The sequence below is a fragment of the Micrasema longulum genome, unplaced genomic scaffold, assembly GCF_059751315.1.
Source record: "Micrasema longulum isolate JH-2025_06_02 unplaced genomic scaffold, ASM5975131v1 h1tg000041l, whole genome shotgun sequence".
Classification (NCBI taxonomy): domain Eukaryota; kingdom Metazoa; phylum Arthropoda; class Insecta; order Trichoptera; family Brachycentridae; genus Micrasema; species Micrasema longulum.
This window is the reverse complement of record NW_028277248.1, coordinates 1,782,441-1,803,010: the sequence shown is the minus strand read 5'-3', so window position 1 is coordinate 1,803,010 and position 20,570 is coordinate 1,782,441. Positions and strand designations below refer to the sequence as shown.

Genomic DNA, 20,570 nt, shown 5'->3' with positions numbered 1-20,570 from the left:
AACTCTTATCGAATCGAAGCCTATACTTTTTATTTTATTCTGCGTCCAGGGGGAAAGAAAAATAAAATACTGTATGTGAAATTGAACCAGAATCCTCCATGAAAATTCTGGCAAGGAAATCATGAAGAGATTTGTAGTGGTTAACGTTGCCTACCATGATTTAGGTTCCGTGTTCAATTTCTGTCAGACTACATAAAACTTTTGTTGAAATGATGTAATAACACTTTTATTTTATTGGTTTGTTGGAAAAAATTGCCATTTGGCAATATGTTAAATATTTATTAACAAAATATTTATTTACAAAAAGTTAAATAAAATAATAATTCCAACAAATTTACAATACATTTTTCAAATACATTTTCAATGAATTTTTCATACAAAAAGTTAAATAAAATAATAATTCCAATGCATTTTCAACAGAAAACAGTAGTCTATATTAGGGATGCGTTCGATACTATTTTTTTCTATAACTTATTCGTCCCTAATATAGGCAATACACTTAAAAATAAATAAACCATTTACATACTTTTTTCTGTTTGCTCAGAAAGCTACTTTTTCTGCCATCTGTTTATTATTATGAACAGTCCTTTGGTCGTACATAATACGTACGTTGATTGGTTAGTATTGGTAAATAGTGATTCTCGGTTATTTTCAAAGTTGATGAATCTAAATAGGTGCGAAGGTCTACACGGTCACTGTTATCAATATGTTTCTTTTTTGGGTGATACGTGAGTGTTGGATTTGTTCCGACGTTTCGGCTATACTCAGTTTACCCTGAAGATGGCTCCTGCAATGGAAGCCGAAACGTCGGAACAAATCCAACACTCACTGTATCACCCAAAAAAGAAACAAATTGATGAATCTAAATTATATAATTTAGCTTCATAATTTCATGGTTTCTATTTTATTTCATGGAATGTCAGCAGATTACTTAATAAAAAAAAAAGGTTTTTGTCATCAAATTTTGCAACCCGTTTTAGCGATGTTGCGACAAGTTTATATTTACGTTCATTTTAATTATTAACTATTGACAGTTAGGGTGTGTTAAATTTTCACTTTTTAAAATCTTTTTAGCCAATTCGATTATGCAAGCAGCTTCATTTGTGTCCTATTTACAGTTCATTCATTTAGATTCCATATCGGTATCGATATTGCCGATGCTTTTCTACAAATATAATTATTCAAATCAACAATAAAATGTGATTGAAAGCTTTGAGGCTGATGATCAGCTTCGTATAAATAAAAGGTCCGATCAAATGATGAAAAGTTTTTATGCTTTTATTCTAGGTGACTGGGGAAGGCAGAAAGAGGAATCAGATATCTGTAGGAAGCTGCAGTGAAGTGTCTCTTCCAGGGAAGATCTCCGACTCTGATATCAGGAGTTTAAATGCTTCCATTCAGGTATGTGGCCGTTCTAAATAAGTTTCCGACTTCACTGCGACCTGCGTAGATCTATTATGATGGGTCCCCTTAAGTTTACTCTCATTTTAAGAGTTGGGCTACTGAATGGAAGGCAAATGCTCTCATACCTATTGCTAAATCTTCTCCGTGCTCAAGTTCTTTAAGTATCTGGCTATTGGGTATGGGGCGAACGCTCTCACATCTTCAAATTTACCCAGTGGTCCCCCGAAGACAGCTTCTTTTGTGATACAAAAAAATCAAACATTCATATTCAATGTGTATAGGTGTTTCATCGTCTGCACTGCGGAAACTATATCTAGAAGTTTTACAAAGATTTTTTTTTTTCAATGTAAGTATAATTTACACGCTTATTAAAAGTCAATATATAAACGAATAAACAAAACAACACGTAGAGATAGTCAGGTTTCAATAAATAGCTACACATTCCAAAAATAATCAAATAAACTAACCCAAATAAAATAATACTGTCAGTTCCATGTACTGCTATCTTCCATGTACTCATTTAGTCCATAATAGGCTGTGCTTATCTTACTTAGCTTTTATTTCGGGATTACCAATTTACTTCTAGTATTGTGATTATGATTATGCTATTTTTTTAAAAGAGAGATTTATTTTTACGCACATACATACATAATATTCTCATAAATATACTGACTATACAGGGTGTTCTTTAAACCCTGTCACATCCGAAACCACGATGATCAGTATGGGCAAGAAGACATATTAGCATATTTTAAAAAATATTTAGAACAAAGAAAATTTGTAAAAAAAAATTATTAAAGAGAACAAATGGTTGCTTACTTCTGCAGGGGAGAAGCGAGGGGGGCGCGGCCCAATGGTTAACCGTGTGTCAGACTCCCCCCTCGTTTCTCCCCTGCAGAAGTTAGCAACCATTTATTTTTTTTAAATATTTTATTTTCAAATTTTATTCATTCTAAAAAAATATATCAATGTGCCAATATGTCTCCTTGCTTGTACTGATCATCGTGGTTTCAGATGTGACAGGGTTTGAAGAACATCCTGTATCCCGTCATAATTTGGCGGCCTCCGTGGTGTAGTGGTCAAGACGCTTGACTCACAGACGGAAGGTTCCGGGTTCGATTCCCGGTGAGAACACAAAAATTAAATGTAATTTTTCTCAAGCCTGTAATTGGGCCTCCTGGCCTGTTGTGGTGCAAAAATAAAATAATGTTTATTTCTTTGAAAAGATTTCTTAAAGAATCGCAAAAATGTAAGTTGTAAATACCTCTCACTGCCCTCTTTTTTAAAACAAAAACTGCAGAAATATCGGCTGCTCGACCCCACACTAAAATGCCATCAGACATAATAGTGTGAAAGTAGTTAAAATAGACTATTCTCGCTGTAGCTGCATCCGTTATTAGTCAGATCTTTCTGATGGTATATGCTGCTGCGCTTAGTTTTGCTGCTAAATCTTTTATATCAGGGAACGAACATTCATTCTACAAAGGCGTTTTTTTAGTCTGCAGTGGCCTTAAGCGTTCTATCATTATTGTTGGTCATTATGTTTGACCAACTAAGAGCTCATACGCTTAAATTTTATCACTGATAATCCAAATTGATGATGTTAATTTTATAATTAATTCCATAAAGCAAATGGATTTTTGTACTGGATATTACAATTGAATAATCATTAGTTTTTTTACTATCGTTTGTGTAATTGGAATATACATAGTTATGTTCCCTATCAAAATGAAATGAATTATCTTAAGCAGGTTAACACTTTGCCTTTACGTGATAAATGATCGAGATGCATTGATTTTGATGTTCCAATGCAGTACTTGTGCACAACCCGATGGAAGTCGGGTTACGATTATGATAAAGTGGATCAAATTTTCAGTTTTCTTCTACCAAGATTCGGAGATGCTCAAAATATTGGTTTATTATTGCAGGCCCCGTCTGGTTTGGAAGAGCCGTGCTTCCTCAAGCGTCTTCCGACTGGAAATATCGGCATCTCCTTCACACCCAGGGAAGTCGGCGAACACACTGTCTCTGTCAAGCGCATGGGAAAGCATATCACCAATTCTCCATTCAGGATCACAGTTGGCGAACAAGAAGTGGGAGATGCTAAGAAAGTTAAGGTATGATAAATCTACAAATGAGGAAGTTTAGCGGTTTTTATAATTTTTTTTATATTTGCTAATAGATATCATACTAAGCCAAAAAAAATAGAAATGTATTGTATTATCATCGCTATGATTTTTGAGAGTTTTTAAATTTGAAAATCCCCACCGACACTTTGAAATTACATGGCCCACAACGTTACGAGTTCTGGGTACATATTCTGATGGGAAGATAAAATTTATCTTCAATCTTATCTACAAAGTAAAATTAAGTTTTCTATATGAAAAATATAATAATGTTTGCAATTTTTTAAGCATTGACAAACATAAGGGACACTAAGACAAGATCTGGACTATTTATTTAGTGCTCCCTTAAATCATTGTTAACTTAAACTAAAAAAGTCCAGGGTGTTTATTCTGATGGGTAGTTAAAATTTATCTTCAATTTCAAATACAAAGTAAAATTAAGTTTTCTGTATGAAAAATAGAATATGTTTACAATTTTTTTTTCTAAACATGCTCAATTACCGGTTACTGGCGAAGATACTTTGAATTTTCATACAAATATACACACTTTTGTACATAAATATCAATATCAGTTTATACCGTCTCAGTATATACCGATGAAGATAGCGTTCATAATCGCGGCCCTGGTCGGTGAGTGTTTATGGCATTTAAAAGTTGAACTCAATAAACTTTTAATTTGTGCCTGCTAAATGCTAAATACCGAATAACATGGCAACCCGGAAAACCTGAAATATGTCGCCGGTTGCCACAACAATATAACAATGCTGTAATTTATTGGTGGAAAGTGACATTTGCAATTGACCTGACGAACCGGAGAAGAGCCGCGGGTGCAGGGAGGAATGGAGACAGATTCTGGAGGAGGTCAGGGCCCACAATGGGCTGTAGCACCTCTGATGATGTTGCAAAGTAGTTTGTTTTTATTTATATCACTACAGAGATGGGTAGAATTTTTGTTTCAATCTTGAAACAAAAATTCTACCCATCTCTGTAGTGATATAAATAAAAATATACCTACTCCCCCTTGGGAGAAAACCCAGAATTGTGTGTGTATAAATATGTAAAATATATATACACATACCAAAAATAATATTGTGTAAACAAGGTCTGGTCAAAAAATTAAGTAAAAATAAATTGCAGAGTCATCTGCAGGCGATTACTAGTAATTAATTTAACTCGGATAGAGTCTTAGCTACATAAATAAAGTAATTTGCTTTAATACTTAACCTCAATATCAAATACATAGATGGCGCTCCAAACGCGCTAGCGAAAGCTTTCCTTGTTTCATGACATATATACAAAAACCAAAAATGTCACCGATATGGATATTCGCTAATAAGCGGAGGGTGGCCACTTGAACCCAACCTATGACAGGTCATAAGCCCTGTAAACGCTCGAATAACCATAATCTTGAAACAAAAATTCTACCCATCTCTGTAGTGATATAAATAAAAATATACCTACTCCCCCTTGGGATAAAACCCAGAATTGTGTGTGTATAAATATGTAAAATATACCCATACCAAAAATAATATTGTGTAGTTTGTTTTTATTAATTTTTTCATGCATTTTCAATAAATTTCACAGTACATTTAAGTACTCTAATTTTTACCAGTCCTTAAAAATTTGTAGGTACTTGGGTTTTGACACACAACCGCCCGGAAATAATTCTAGCAACTACCTACTCCCCCTTGGGATAAAACCCAGAATTGTGTGTGTATAAATATGTAAAATATACACATACCAAAAATAATATTGTGTAGTTTGTTTTTATTAATTTTTTCATGCATTTTCAATAAATTTCACAGTACATTTAAGTACTCTAATTTTTACCAGTCCTTAAAAATTTGTAGGTACTTGGGTTTTGACACACAACCGCCCGGAAATAATTCTAGCAACATATTGATTTATTTATAATTTTAAACTTATAATATACGAAATTAAACACTGATTTGAGTCTACTGAACACTTTATTTTATTTTTACAAATATAAAAACAAAAATTTAGTGACAATTGTTTCGCCTTGTTAGGGCATTTTCAAATGAATGTGAAGATTAGATGGATTGAATGTCCTCAGATAGTTATATAATTCAAGGTACTTAACTAAAACGTAAAGTGTTCAGTAGACTCAAATCAATGTTTGATTTCTTATACTATAAGTTTAAATATGGAGTTCTACAAAATAAACACCAAATCAATAAATATATTGATTTATTTGTCAGTTCGGAGAAATACTTTGAGCTGGATGCACGTCAGTTTGAGCCTTAATAAAAACATGTAATATTTTACAGGTAACGGGAGCCGCACTAAAGGAAGGCAAAACTAAAGCTGACAACACATTCTCTGTAGACACAAAGAATGCAGGATATGGTGGTCTTTCTCTGTCCATTGAAGGTATATTTATTATTTATTATTATATCTCAGCCAATTACGTTTCCATCAATATTTTGAGACCTTTAACCTCGAAGGGAATTAATCCGAGGAACAATGTAATGTAATAAAAAATAAAATAGTATTGTCCGTTTTGAATCTAGAAAAAATGTCTCTAAATAGATGCTCACATAAATTTTGAACAACTAATAAATTGAAATTGAACATTTAAATACTTAGGAATAACAATAGACAGACAATTTACATGGACAATTCATATCAATAATTTAATTAGTCAAGTGGTGACATTACATTGCTTAAGGAACTTACAAAAGCTGGAGGAAGCAATCTGCGTGTCAATTCGCCGTATACCTCAAGAAATGCTCCAAAGAGTTGTGTGAGGTTTCAGAGATCCCTCGCAGGAGTGTTAAGACAATGACGGGCTCCACGCAAGAAAAAACTACATGCATTGTAATTTTCAGAAATATAAATTAATTTGTTGTATCTCAAATAGCTTTTTAATTTCAGATGTACAAAAATATCTTCTGATTTAAAAACTTAAGAGAGTGGTTCCACTATAACTCTAACGTTTGTCCTTTATATATTGTTTTATCTATTCCAGGTCCAAGTAAGGCGGAGATTCAGTGCCAAGACTCCAATGATGGTGTCCTGAAGATCAGCTACAAGCCGACAGAGCCGGGGTACTACGTCATCAACCTAAAGTTCGCTGATCATCATGTGGACGGATCTCCCTTCACTGTCAAAGTACGCAATATGTTTTTTTTGATTGACGCTTCATTAATTTATTTATCATAGAAACGAGTGATACTTAAATCCACAAACTTTATATAACTAGTGACTGGTTTCATTGCTCTATCACGACATTTTTAAGACTGGTATCTTTATTATGGAATTCAATATAGGTACTCTTAAGTTTTTTTTTTTTTTTTAAGCCAATCAACAGGCTTATAAAAGCCCAAGCCCTAACAGATTGGCATTAATGAATATATTTTATATAATAACACTTAATCTAAACAATCTTAAAATCTATTTAAATTTACAAAAGTATAATTATGGCATAATCTAGGCGGACATGCCAAGTGTGTCATCGCGAGTCAGGAGTAACAAAACCCGGTTGCTTCTTGAATGCTTGCTTTTGCTGTAGGAACACATCGACAGTACCATTTAATGAGATTTTGTTCACTGTTCTGAGGATCCTCGGCAGAGGGGAAAAGAATCCGATGTTGGTTTTATAATTTCCCACAGCAAAGACAGTATTGGTACGCAAGTTACGGTGAGGTACATTAAGGTTAGTCTGAGCAAGGATATTATGGGCATCTGCTCAGTTAGATATTAATCTGTGCAATAATATCAAACCTGCCAAATCCTTCTGAAGACTAAACTGAAGATATGAAAGTACTCTAGACGATCATAATAGTTAATTATGAAAGTATTTGATCCAATTCTAAATATTAACAATTTCAAAAATTTACGTTGCACTGATTCAATCCGCGTTATATGAATATTATAATTAGGAGTCCATGTTATAGAATTAAATTCGAGCAATTTACGAACAAATGATTTATACAATTTAATTGCAATTTTTGGGCTTTTGAATGGCTTAGATATTCGCAAAATAAATCCACTGATTTTGGACGCTTACTTGGAAATGTGATCAATGTGATGATTGAATTTAAGTTTGTTATCAAAAAGTATTCCAAGATCTTGAACTGTCTCGACGTTCATTAAAATTGTGTTGTCGATTGAATAATTTAAAACGATTTAATTTATTTTTCTTGTAAATTCAATGGACATACATTTATTTCTATAAGAAAGAAAGAAATAAATCATACGAGGACCGCTTAAGGGAGCTCGGGTTAAGTTCTCTGGAAGAGCGGAGGCAGCGTGGTGACTTGATTGAAATGTTCAAAATCTTAACTGAGCAATATAATGTACCCAAGTTGAAATCAATGTTCACTGTGAATCAAAACCGCCATATCCAGAGGTCATTCATTCTTCTTCTCATCCAACCCCAGGAAGAACTTCCTGACACACTGAGTTGTGGAGAAATGGAATGGCCTTCCCAAGAAAGTGATTGGTGCTAGTTCAGTGAATGTTAACTAGATGCACTCAGCAATGTATAATGTTTAATAAGCATGTACACTTGATATACACGCATCAGCTTTTAATAGCTGCTAGTGTATTATCAATAATAATAATATTTGTTTGTTTGTATTAAAAATAAGTCATTTATTTTTTATTTAAATCTTAAAGTAGGGCACACATATCATACATATTGTTATGTGTGTTCTAATAATAACATTGCAAATATATTTAATTTATAAATTGTTTATCACATATGTCTTGACCATTATTTTAAATTTTGATATGTTTTTTTCTTCATAAATATTTTTTTCCGTTTCGTAATACTTTTTAATTGCTTTAAATAAAATTGAATTTTGTGACTTTGCCTTTTTCCTAAATGGAAGTCTAATTTTGTTCTTTTCTCAAGTATTGTGATCGTGTTCATGCTGTTTTCGATCAATTTTTTTCCATTTCAATGAATAAACTTCGTAAAATAGGCTCCAGATACTTGAATTGTATTCAAGTATGCTCCTGACAAGTGATACGTACAAAGTCTTGAAAGATAATACTGATTTAAAATCATTGACATATAATAATAGTGTTTATAAAATTCCAGGTATCTGGTGAAGGCTCCAACCGGCAGAGAGAGAAAATTCAAAGGCAAAGAGAAGCAGTTCCTATAACTGAAGTTGGAACTAAGTGTAAACTCACCTTCAAGATGCCAGGTGTGTTAAATAATAAACATATATAATATTCTCTTTCTAGTGCCTTGCCGAGTCCCCCCGACATTGGCGATCACTACAGCGAAAGCATATGTATTTGTCCTGCGCTACTTTTATATTTCGCAGCCAGGACGACTGCTTATTGATGTACTCGCCATAGTGATTCCTGAGAAAAGATGACCAGAGTGGTTTCCCATTGCCTTCTCTGGTGGATTTTTCTGTCGGGGTTACCTTCCTTTTATTTATTTATTTATACTTTTACAATGTTTGTATTATTTTTTTATACAGAACAATGTTCCCTCACTGGGGTGTCCTGGGCCGAGGGAAACATTTTACAATAAGTGAAACATGCCTTAAATTAGTTATTAAACATAATAAGCAAATAAAGACTTAATTAATCTAATTAACCTAACTATCATCTTAAACATAATAAGCAATATAAACTAAAATGATCATAAAAAACATAACAAACTTATATAGACCTGTAGACCAAATTTCATAAACTGTACAATTTATTTTACCAATTTGGCTTGATTCACTCATTATGATTTTATACAAAATTAAAAACAATGATTAATTAAATAAATAAAAAAATGAAATAATTCACACTATACTATGAAGAGAGGAAAGGGGATGGGAAGGAAATAAGAAGGATAAAGAAACAACTTAAATATTTTGAGTATTTTGTAGACCAAATTTCATAAACAAGACGCAAATTTTTACCTATTTAATTATTATCTATTAACCCACCTCCACTATCCATTTCTTAATAGCAATTTTATATTGTTAGTACTTACTAATTGTCCTTATGGACAAAGGAAGTAGATTATTATTATTATTCTTATTATGATGGATAACTTCTATAGCGCCATTTTCATAATAAAATACCTCAAGGGCGCTTTACATAGTGATTCTACTGTTAAATTAATTTAATTGAAGCTTTTAAATTTGTAATTTAATTAAAACAATTTATTTTGTTGTCACATGCTACGGATTTATTCAAATGATTTAGAGAACAAGTGGGTTTTAAGTTTTTTCCGAAACATCACTTCACTTTCACAGCCTCGCACCTCTGCTGGGAGAGCATTCCATGCCATAGGGCCTGCGACCGCAAATGCGCGTTCACTAAATTTAGTGCGCTGTTTGCGTAGAGGTATAATAACTTTTCCTCTCGCCGTAGACGTAGCTGATCTGAGCGTGAGACGCCTGTCAGCTAGTTCATCTGGAATGCATAGTTCCCTTAGATATTCCGGAGCAGAGTTGTGCAGTGACTTATACATAAGTGTAATGTTTGAATAATTAATGATACACTAAGTTATCCCATGTTGGGTCATTATCAAGTACTCTTTATTATTGTTGTAAAAACACTTTGGCTTTACACTTATGCACAGATCATATTTATCCAGACAAGTACCTACTCAGTGTTGCTATAATACATAACATACCTTTCCATTTAAGTTAGTAACAAGCTAACCATAATCTAATAACACAATAAACAAATAAAACAATAAATCATAACATAAATGTTCTTCATTTCATATTAATTTCCGGTGCCTCATTTCTTGGTAGTTTGTCACTACCTTGGGCTACCTCCGATTCTTCTATACTTCGCATTCTTTTCAATGCCTTCCCTGCTTGCATGTTTGCTTCTTCTGAGGTGCTTGGAATTCCTATAATATCTGCCCACCTCTCCTGCGGAGGGATCTCCACCATATCATCTTCCTCTTCTTCTTCTTCTCTACTATATTGAGGTTTAAATTCCTCCATTCTGGCATTTTCTTCTAGTATTTGATTTGCTTCCAGAGCAAAACAAAATCTGTCGATATAATGGCTCCAGGTTTTACCTGGGCCATATTCACTAAATCTTAGTGCCATTTTCCTCGTCGCCAATGTAATGTTTGAATAATTAATGATACACTAAGTTATCCCATGTTGGGTCATTATCAAGTACTCTTTATTATTGTTGTAAAAACACTTTGACTTTACACTTATGCACAGATCATATTTATCCAGACAAGTACCTACTCAGTGTTGCTATAATACATAACAATAAGCCAACAGAGTTTGTATTCGACCATCTGTGGAAAACGTAGCCAATGTAGTTCCCGAAGTAGTGTAGTGAAATGACTGAACTTAGAGATTCCGAAAATAAGTCTCGCTGCGGCATTCAATACAGATTGTAGGCGAGTCATTTTGTTCATTGGTAGACCTGCATTGTACACTTTAACTGAGTAGTAGGCCAATCCTCTTTGACCGAAGGTTGTATTAATTTTTAATTGTTTTTGAAGCATCAGGGTGGAGTATCTAGTAACTCGTGTATTTGTGAAATGAGTTATGGAAGGCAGAGAATAATGTTTGTGTGCATACAGTAACAAAGCTTTTACACAAAGGTGTTTTACAGATGTTACATTAAGATTTACGAATCTACTGAGGGAGCTAGTTTTGATTGGGACTCGTAGCTGGTTGGTTTTGGTTTTGAGGCGCCAGAAACTCGCCTTTCATCCTCTCGTTACCTGCTGTGATCACACTGTTATGAGTGTGACCCCATTGCCCAGGGTTCGCGACGTGGACGCTAAGTATTTGGACTAGTCAGTAGTGTTGCCAGTGGAATGCAACTGAGCGTTCGCAGCATTTTACAGAATCACATCCTCCAGCAAGATGTGACTCACTGCGACCCTACTGACAGTTCGAACCCGATAATAACGACAGTTCTAAATATGATAATAATTTTTATTTTTATTGTCGTGTGTATTTGAAATTTTTCATCAAATCATTATTAAGTTAATATGTTGTCGGCCTCGTGGTGCAGCGGTCAGCGCATTTGCCTACCATGCAAGAGGTCTCGGGTTCGATTCCCGACATGGTTGACATGAAATATTTGTTGGTGTTTTTACACTAGAATTTTTCATAGTCCCTGGACTGGCACCTGAAACGCAAGACTGATCATCTTAACTTCATGTAACAAAAGTGATCAAGATACGCTGCGTTTTGTATACCAATGCAGTGCCCTATGCACCATTCGGTGCGGAAAGGGAATGATGATGATATTTGAAATTATATCACTTTAAATTATTAAATAACTATAACGGTGTAAGTCACTCTCCACGCACAAGAGATTGTCTCTTTTAATTTATAATTGTAAAAAAAAGTGTGATATTTTCCTATTATTGCTTCAAACATAAAAAATGTCCAAATTATTATTTTTTTAAATATTTTTTCTTTTTTTATTTATTTCTTAAGTTAGCTTATATTAAAACTAATATAAACTAATATGTACATTTACATCATCTATATATATTTACATTTCCTTACAGTAACTTATACATTTATTTTTAAATTCTTTCAGACACTTTTCATTCTTCATACATTCAGGCATCTCATCATACATTTTTAAACCCTTATACATCAAACAATTTTGCGACTCAGCTCTTTTCAATAATGGTAGTCTTATTTTATCCTTTTGTCTAGTAGCATATTCTTGACAATTTTTGTTTAAGACAACTTTATCCTTAAAATATTTTGGTAATTTATCGTGAAAAAATTTATGTATAAATATCAACATATTAAATTTAAGTCTCCTTCTTACAGATAACCATTTTAGTTCATCTCTCATTTTTTTTACATTGCTATATTTATTTTTCTTAAGAACTATTCTCAATTATTGTTCATTTATTAAGAGATAACTTACTCTTTGCCCGAATCAAATGCTAAGAGGGGATTTTCTTTGACATGTATTTTTAGCACTGGTGTGACAGATATCTTTAAACTCCTTCATATCTCAATTATGTTGAAACACCACTAAACGAAATGTTAAAATATGAAGACATAATAATTTAAAAATGGCTTCTTCCAGGTATCACGTCATTTGACCTTGCGGCGACTGTCACTAGCCCCGGAGGAGTATCGGAAGACGCAGAGATTCAGGAAATAGAAGATGGACTCTACTCTGTCCACTTTGTGCCCAAGGAACTGGCTGTTCACACTGTGTCGGTGAAGTACAGGGAGATCCATATTCCTGGTAATCCATATTCCGCTTGATTTTATTACAATTCACTGTTTCAAGAGATCGTGTATCACATAGATTTATTGAATATAAATATTGTTATGTGTTAAAATGCCACGCAACCGTGTGTATAGTCCCGACAACTTTTGTTTTCAAGCCTAAAAAATAAATATAACCTGAGTATGGCAAAATTATTGAGAAAGTGGATGAAATGAAGTATTTGGGTATAATATTAGACTCAAAATTAACTATGAATGCAAATTTTTAGCATGTTTTAAAAAAAATATTTATTCTTGGTAGATTGAGAAATAAATTACATAAAAATACTGCATAATTCATACATAAAACAATAATTATTCCACATATAGGTTACTGCTTTTCAGTATTATTTTTAGCCAATGACAATGTAATAATGAACAGACAGTTGTAACGATCCACGCTATTTTCCAGGATCCCCATTCCAGTTTACCGTCGGACCCCTCCGCGACTCGGGTGCCCATCTTGTCAAGGCCGGAGGTACTGGTCTAGAGCGCGGCGAGCAGAAAATCCGTAACGAGTTCAATGTCTGGACCCGCGAGGCCGGCGGGGGCCAGCTGGCCATATCGGTGGAGGGGCCCTCCAAGGCGGAGATCGACTTCAAGGACAGGAGGGACGGGTCGTGCGATGTGTGCTACCAGGTCGATGAACCGGGTGAGATAAATGACTTTTTTTTACGCTGTTTGTTTATGTATGAACCACATTCATTTTTAGTTATACATCGAACAGGATTGGTTTTGAGGTAACTACCTCATCATCAGGACTTATACTAAATTACAATCGAAAAATTTTACATCAGAAAGAGAAATTTTTTTTTGAAATTTTCGGGTTGTGCTCAGTGAGGTGAAAATAAATAAGAAAGGTATTTTGTGAAATAAAATAAATAAATGAAACATTTTTGAGAAGGAGATGTGGAAGTCTAGGCATCGCACCAATTCTCTCTTATACTTAAAAAGGAAAACATTCGCTCACATCAGCCAAGTTTTGTTCCTCAAAATTTATAAAACATATGGTCGTCTACTCCTGGAGTATGCCTACCAAATCTGGAGTCCCTATTTTAAAAAAGACATAGAGTTGTTGCAGAAAGTCCAGAAAAGAGCAACTAAAATGGTAGTTTCTCTAAGAAATAAATCATACGAGGACGGCTTAAGACAGCTCGGGTTAAGTTCACTTGAAAAGCGGAGGCAGCGTGGTGACTCAATTGAAACGTTTAAAATCTTAACTGAGCAATATAATGTACCCAAGTTGAAATCAATGTTTATTATGAATGAAAACCGCCATCTCAGAGATCGTTCATTGAAACCCAACACTACCTCCTTCTCATCCAACCCCAGGAGGTACTTCCTGACAAACCGAGTTGTGGAGAAATGGAATGGCCTTCCCGAGAAAGTGATTGGTGCTAGTTCAGTGAATGTTAACTAGATGCACACAGCAATGTATAATGTTTAATAAGCATGCACACTTGATATACACGCATCAGCTTAATGGCTGCTAGTGTATTATTATTAATAATAATAATTTACAGTTCTTATTATCTATCATTGGCTGGTTTAAGTGGCCACTTTACCCACTTTGTAACATTCACCACTCTGCCTATGCTAAACATCCACATTTCCTCAACTTTTCCACCTGTTGACATTTGCGGAGTTAAAGAGCCGAAAACTTTATGGATGTGGGTGAGTGAATTTAAGTAAATCAGAACTCTGGACGCTTGTTTTCAACTCGAGAGCTGTTCAGCTAAAAATCCTGATTAAGGAAATCAAATAGAGATAAGTCCCCGCCGTAGTGAAGTGTTTGGCGCGTTTACCTACCATGCATGAGGTCCCAGGCTCGATCCCTCGGAAGGTCGACACAAAATATTGATTAAAAGGTGGTTCTACACTGCAAGATTTCAAGTTCCTGGAGTGGCATGTATGGTGTGAGGCTGATCTCCTTAATTTTGTGTAACAGGTTATCGATATACGCTGCATTTAGTGCTCCAGTGGTCGTGGGCAAGGAAGCAGAGCGTAATGCTTTGGCAAAAAGTACCTGGTCAGCTCCACGTGAAGGAACTGACAAAAGGGTACTCGCAGAGGTTTGCCTTCGACCTAATAAAGCCCAGTCGAAATCAAGTGAGGGTTATCACTAGAGCCCGCCCAGGGCACTGCAGATTGAACAAACACCGCGCTAGAATGAACTTTTCCGAAACTTCTAGATGTAGGTTCTGCAGTGCAGATGAGGAAACCCCCAAACACATTCTATGTAAATATGATGCTTTACATTACAAAAGAAGCCTCATCCTCGCGGGACCACTGGTTAAACCTGAGGATGTTGAAGAGCTCGCCCCTATTTAATAGTCCGATACTTAACGGATCTGGGCTTCGAGCCAAATGAGAACTCTCGCCTTTCACACAGTAGCCAGGCTCTTTATAGACCTGGGATTGGAGGGTGAGAACTATTCACGGGGACCCGTCATATTCACAGGTCACAGTCAGGAGCTTGTATAGCACTGACCTCCAGCCTTAAGAATAAGAAATATCACCAGGGGTGTCCGAGTTCATATTTTGCTATCCTAAATTCAATAATTCTTTCTGCAACTAAGGGTCTCCAAATTTGTTCATTTCCAGGCGAGTACCGCATCGGGCTCAAGTTCAACGAGCAGCACATTCCGGACTCTCCGTTCCGCGTGTACATCTCCCCGGCCATAGGGGACGCCCACCTCCTGGAGGTGGCCCAGTTCCCGGAGGGGCTTCAGGTGGACAAGCCGGCGCAGTTCTATGTGCGACTCAACGGGGCCCGCGGAGAGCTGGACGCTAGGGTAAACTATCACTCTCATAATTATCCGAACTACGTATGATAAATACCATGCACAGTCCGGTAAAAATACCTATACTCTCAAAAACCCTCTGACACCAGATTTAAATCTGGCAGTTGTAAAAAATATTTGATATAGGAGAATTACTGGAAAATTTTTGTTGTTTTTTTTTTCTTCATAGGTTTCAAAGGATGTTTTTTTTATTAGCATGGGGAATAAATACCAGTTACAAAAATACATACTAAAATCTATTTTATTTAATATAAAATAACAATTATATTGATAACATGCATAAATTTAAACATATCAGGTCACAGGTCAGTTGGCATTTGACCTTAAATCAGGTGCTCTTACGAGAGTCGAACTTTTAAAATGTGAGTATAATTTTAGGCGGGATTACGGCTTTCAACCTAGCGGACAAAAAGATATGCCATAGATAAGATTGCCAGCAATTAGAAAACAAAAACCTGAAATTATTATTTGATTTAATATGTTAAAATAAAATTGCAAAGTAAGCGTTAATTTTTTTTTGTTTTCTTACAATAAACATAATAATAAAACAGAGTATTAAAAAAATAAAGCATAATTACATATCAACGAAATACATATTAATAGAAAAATAGTAAACAAAAAAACCCACAAAGGCATGGCCTGTTCGTTGGTATACAAGAAAAGGTTAATGAATTTTTGCTCCTATAATAAACAATGGACAGTTATAATAGTTTTGTGTAACATAAAATATTCTGTAAAAGATAATATGGTATTTTTTTTTATTTATAGTAATTAAAAAATATTTAAAAAAACACAAAAATTTTTCTTATTATTAAAGGGCAACAAAATAAATCATAGAAAAAAAGAGTTCATATCTTTAGTTTGAATCCAGGATAGTGCATGTTTTTTAAAAGAAGGAAAATTTTTAAAGTTTGGAATCAATAAAATATTATCAGTAAAAAAAGAATTAATTTTTTTTGCATGTCTCTGTGCGAGCCTCGTTTTACAATGTGGTATTTCTAACACACGATTCCTTCTTTGAATTGATCTATTTGAATTACTTGTAAATAAATTTTGGTTCTTAAATATATATTTTAAACATTGAAAACAATATATTTGAACATACATACGGTTTTAAAAAGTTAAAATCATTTCAAAGTAATTATATTTTCACTTCAACGCTAGAGCCGCCTGTCTCCATACAAATTTATAGTGAAAATCTGACACATGGGCCGGTGGCGGCGTCCTGAAATAATTCTAACAATATATGTAATGTATTAATTTATTTGTCCGTTTGAATTGCAAATTGTTTGAAAAATGTAAAATGGGATGCACCCAGCACCAGCGGCCGGCTAGTTTGTGCCTTGGGCCTCAATCTCATATTTTCTTTCCAGATAAAAGCTCCCTCAGGCGCCATAGACGATTGCTTCATCCAGAACATCGACGGCGAGCAGTACTCCGTCAGGTTCATGCCGAGGGAGAATGGCATCCATAACATTCACGTGAAGTTTAATGGTGTCCATATCCCCGCATCTCCCCTCAGGATCAAGGTGGGGAAGGATGACGCCGATCCTGCAGCCGTACATGCTCATGGAAATGGACTCGCCATTGTTAAAACTGGTGAGAATTTAAATATAGTACATTAGTTTTAATATTTAGAAGAATACTTACCATTATACTGAGTTGAGAAGATACGCGGTGGCAGAAAAAATAAATAAATAGGTATTTGAGCATAGTTGTTTTGCCATGCTCTCGCAGATGCCACCCCGATATTGTGCGAAAAAGACAACTGCACATCGGACTGATTGTGCCTAACTAAAATTGTCAAAACGCACCGTTTTTCGCACCCGAAAACTGAACCAATTTTATGTTCTTTTTTTTAAATGAGTATCACAATGAAATTTTCTGTGTTGGTACCTTTTCACAAGGTCTGTATGCAAAGACAGAATAAAATGGCGTTCTATCCTCTCTGCCTACTCCTACAGAGAAACCTGCAGAAAGCCTGATTGTGTGCTTGTTTAGAGACAGATTTTTTTTCAGTTTACTCCTCGGAGTTCGTTAAGTCTTGGAAAAATTACAAATGACATGGTACAAACCGTCTCCTTTATTATTTTTTTCTGGACATTTTATTGATCAATATGGTAATTTTCAGGCGCCAAGACAGACCTGATCATCGACACGTGCAACGCGGGCGCCGGCACTCTGGCCGTCGCCGTCGACGGGCCTTCTCGGGTGGCCATGGACTGCACGGAGGTGGAGGAGGGCTACAAGGTGCGCTACACGCCGCTGGTCCCCGGCTTCTACTACATGAGCATCAAGTACAATGGTGCCCACATCGTGGGCTCGCCCTTCAAGATCGAGTGCACAGGTAGACTGCATACGATGAATATCCATGTACAGAGAGATAGAAAAGTCGAGCGTACCTGCTCGATAACTATGAAATTTTCGCAATGACCCCAGGGCCTCGATTATGAAGGGAAGATAAAGACGTCATACCTTCACCTTAACGGTTTAGTTGAAGATAAATTCCCTCTAGCGATTACAAAGATATACTACCGACCTCCCACCTTCAAGTTTTGGGTAGGTACATTGATATGAAACAAGGGGAAGCGTACGTCACGGTACACATATCTAGGCTCTAAAATGACATAGCTTCAGTATGACGTCATAGTTGAAGATTAAATTCTCCCGACCGATTTCTAAGATACGATACCGATCTCCCCACCATCAATATTTGATGCAAGTACATTGGTTTGTATCAACGGGTCAGAATTCCTCGATACTTTTAACTACGCATTAAAAGTGTAAAAAATTTTGTGCCACCGAGCAATTTTTCCTTTAATTAGGATTAAAATTAATAACAACATGAATGAATGAATAATGAAACACGTATTTATTTATTATAAATAAATAAATAAGTGTTTCAGTGGGTAACCCAAAAATGCTGATTTTTAAGTGACCTTGTTTGTAGCAATTACCCCATGATATGATCTGATGCACACGCAGTAACTATCTTGAATTTTCAAACTGAAACATTAAGCGGCAAAATTTAATCTGCTCTTAATGACAAATTATATAATGTACTATTTCTCTTTCTTATTTGAAATGAGGAATTCCGGCCCAACCCAGAATTAAATTTAAAAAATGTTTTCGTGTACACGTGAATATTGAAAAATTTTGGAGTAGGATGAAATATCTCAAAAACGCACGCAAAAATAAATGAAAAATGTTAAAAATAGTATTCATTTTAAAATCGTAAATAATGACGTCACTCCTTATATCTACGTGTAGTATTTCCTGTTTTCGCTTTAAAGCTCCCGCCTGCCTTTGTAAGGAACGTTTTGACCATAGAAAAAAAAGAGTATAATTTGTGATTGAAAAGTTTTGACATTTCAGCGTTGCCAGATCTACCGTTCGTAAAAACAACCATAACATAGAAATGAGCAAATTCGATCAACTAAATGAAGTAATCAAAGCAATATTCCATAGATTCTTGTCAGTTTTGTTATTGGCTGGAGAAATACAACTTACCGCGGTCAGTAAAAGTAAGAACGCCAACCGTTTCATGACGTCACTTCTGAAAAGTGACACACTGATTACAGTCATTTGACGCGGTATTTGATAAATGTAACTTTAAAAAATCATATCTTTGTAAATAACGCACAAAAAAAAAATTTAAAAATTGCTTAGTTAAATAGTACGCTAATAGAAAAAAAAAAATTGAAAAGAGTGAAATTCCTCATTTGGCTTCTAACATAAAAAGTAACAACCTAAAAAAGATTTTAAATTGAATTAAATCGCAATCAAAGCAAAAAGTGTATGGTTGAATATGATGTTTGTCCCTTCCAGTGCATAGATATGTGTACCATGGGGTACTGGTGCATTTATCTTCAACTGTACCATCATAGTGAAGGTATGGCTTCGGTATCTTCCGATAATCGACCCTAACAGCTCCGAATTTCGACAAATTGATAAAAACATCGGTGTGTTTGTTGTAATGGCGATGGTTTTCCCTCTAGGCGAAAACCTGGCGGAGTTTGGCGCGCAGGAGACGTCCTCGGTGATAGTGGAGACCGTGCAGAAGCTCGCCAAGAACGGGCAGCGCGCTGGATCTGTGATGCCGCACTTCAAGTCCGACGCCAGCAAGGTCACCTCCAAGGGCATGGGCCTGAAGAAGGCCTACCTCGGCAAACAGAACGTCTTCACCGTCCACGCTTCGGACGCTGGTAAGAAATATAGGAAAAACGGGTTGAAACACATCTTAAATATTTTTATTCTACGATAATGCCATAAATTATTGATATTTTAATGAAACACCTAATATAGTATAGTCTCTATAATTTTATATCATATCAACGTAAACATATCAATGTAAAATAACCCCATTCTCGTGTCAAGAATACAGTTTTTTCCAATGCATGCGTAATTCACATTACATCATCAGTCTAATTTAGTTGCCCGCCTTCAGATAACACATGTTGCAAGCAAAAAATATATTTATTTTAATATATGTGTATGATTAGGTTGTTGAGGGTTGGTTGGAGCTCCTACCCCAGTTAGAGATTGACAGAGAAGACACGAGGTTGCTGTATGATGTTTATTTATTACATGGCGAATAAATAATGATTTGTGTTGCGCGAGTGTTACGACGATGATGGGTTAAAGAGACTGCACTTGAACTACATGCTGGAACTGAGTGACTTCGTCGAGCTGGACTGAAGTGAACTGAACTTGTTGGGCTGACGGACTGAACTGAACTTGTTAGGCCGACTGTGCTGGCGTTGCCACGCCTTGAGATCTTTTTATAGGCGACGTTCCTTTGCAGTTCATTTCTTCATGGTAGGGACGATGTGAATGTACTGCAGAACGATGATCCCGACTTCATGTCCAATACTGATAGAGTTGCATTAAATGACATTGCTTTCTTCAGTCATCACACTATTTCAAGTGAAACATTTTAGGACGTGTGTGTCATCGATTATGGACTATGAACCCTACATATGCAAGGTTGAATTTGGAGTACATGATTATTGGTTAGGCGG

The 20,570-nt window shown here is 35.4% G+C and overlaps 1 protein-coding gene across 6 annotated transcripts in view; it reads left to right on the top strand.

The window, feature by feature from the left end:
- Positions 1–20,570, top strand: part of cher (filamin A protein cher) — a 149,266-nt gene that overhangs the window by 126,644 nt on the left and 2,052 nt on the right. For all 6 annotated transcript variants that reach the window (XM_088227166.1, XM_088227135.1, XM_088227161.1 and 3 more), the window contains 11 exons: positions 1,288–1,401; positions 3,333–3,521; positions 5,819–5,921; positions 6,520–6,662; positions 8,599–8,707; positions 12,558–12,722; positions 13,158–13,397; positions 15,350–15,540; positions 16,923–17,148; positions 17,681–17,896; positions 19,548–19,754. In XM_088227166.1, the coding sequence (XP_088083292.1) occupies positions 1,288–1,401; positions 3,333–3,521; positions 5,819–5,921; positions 6,520–6,662; positions 8,599–8,707; positions 12,558–12,722; positions 13,158–13,397; positions 15,350–15,540; positions 16,923–17,148; positions 17,681–17,896; positions 19,548–19,754 (1,903 nt within the window). The remainder of the gene's footprint in view (positions 1–1,287; positions 1,402–3,332; positions 3,522–5,818; positions 5,922–6,519; positions 6,663–8,598; positions 8,708–12,557; positions 12,723–13,157; positions 13,398–15,349; positions 15,541–16,922; positions 17,149–17,680; positions 17,897–19,547; positions 19,755–20,570) is intronic.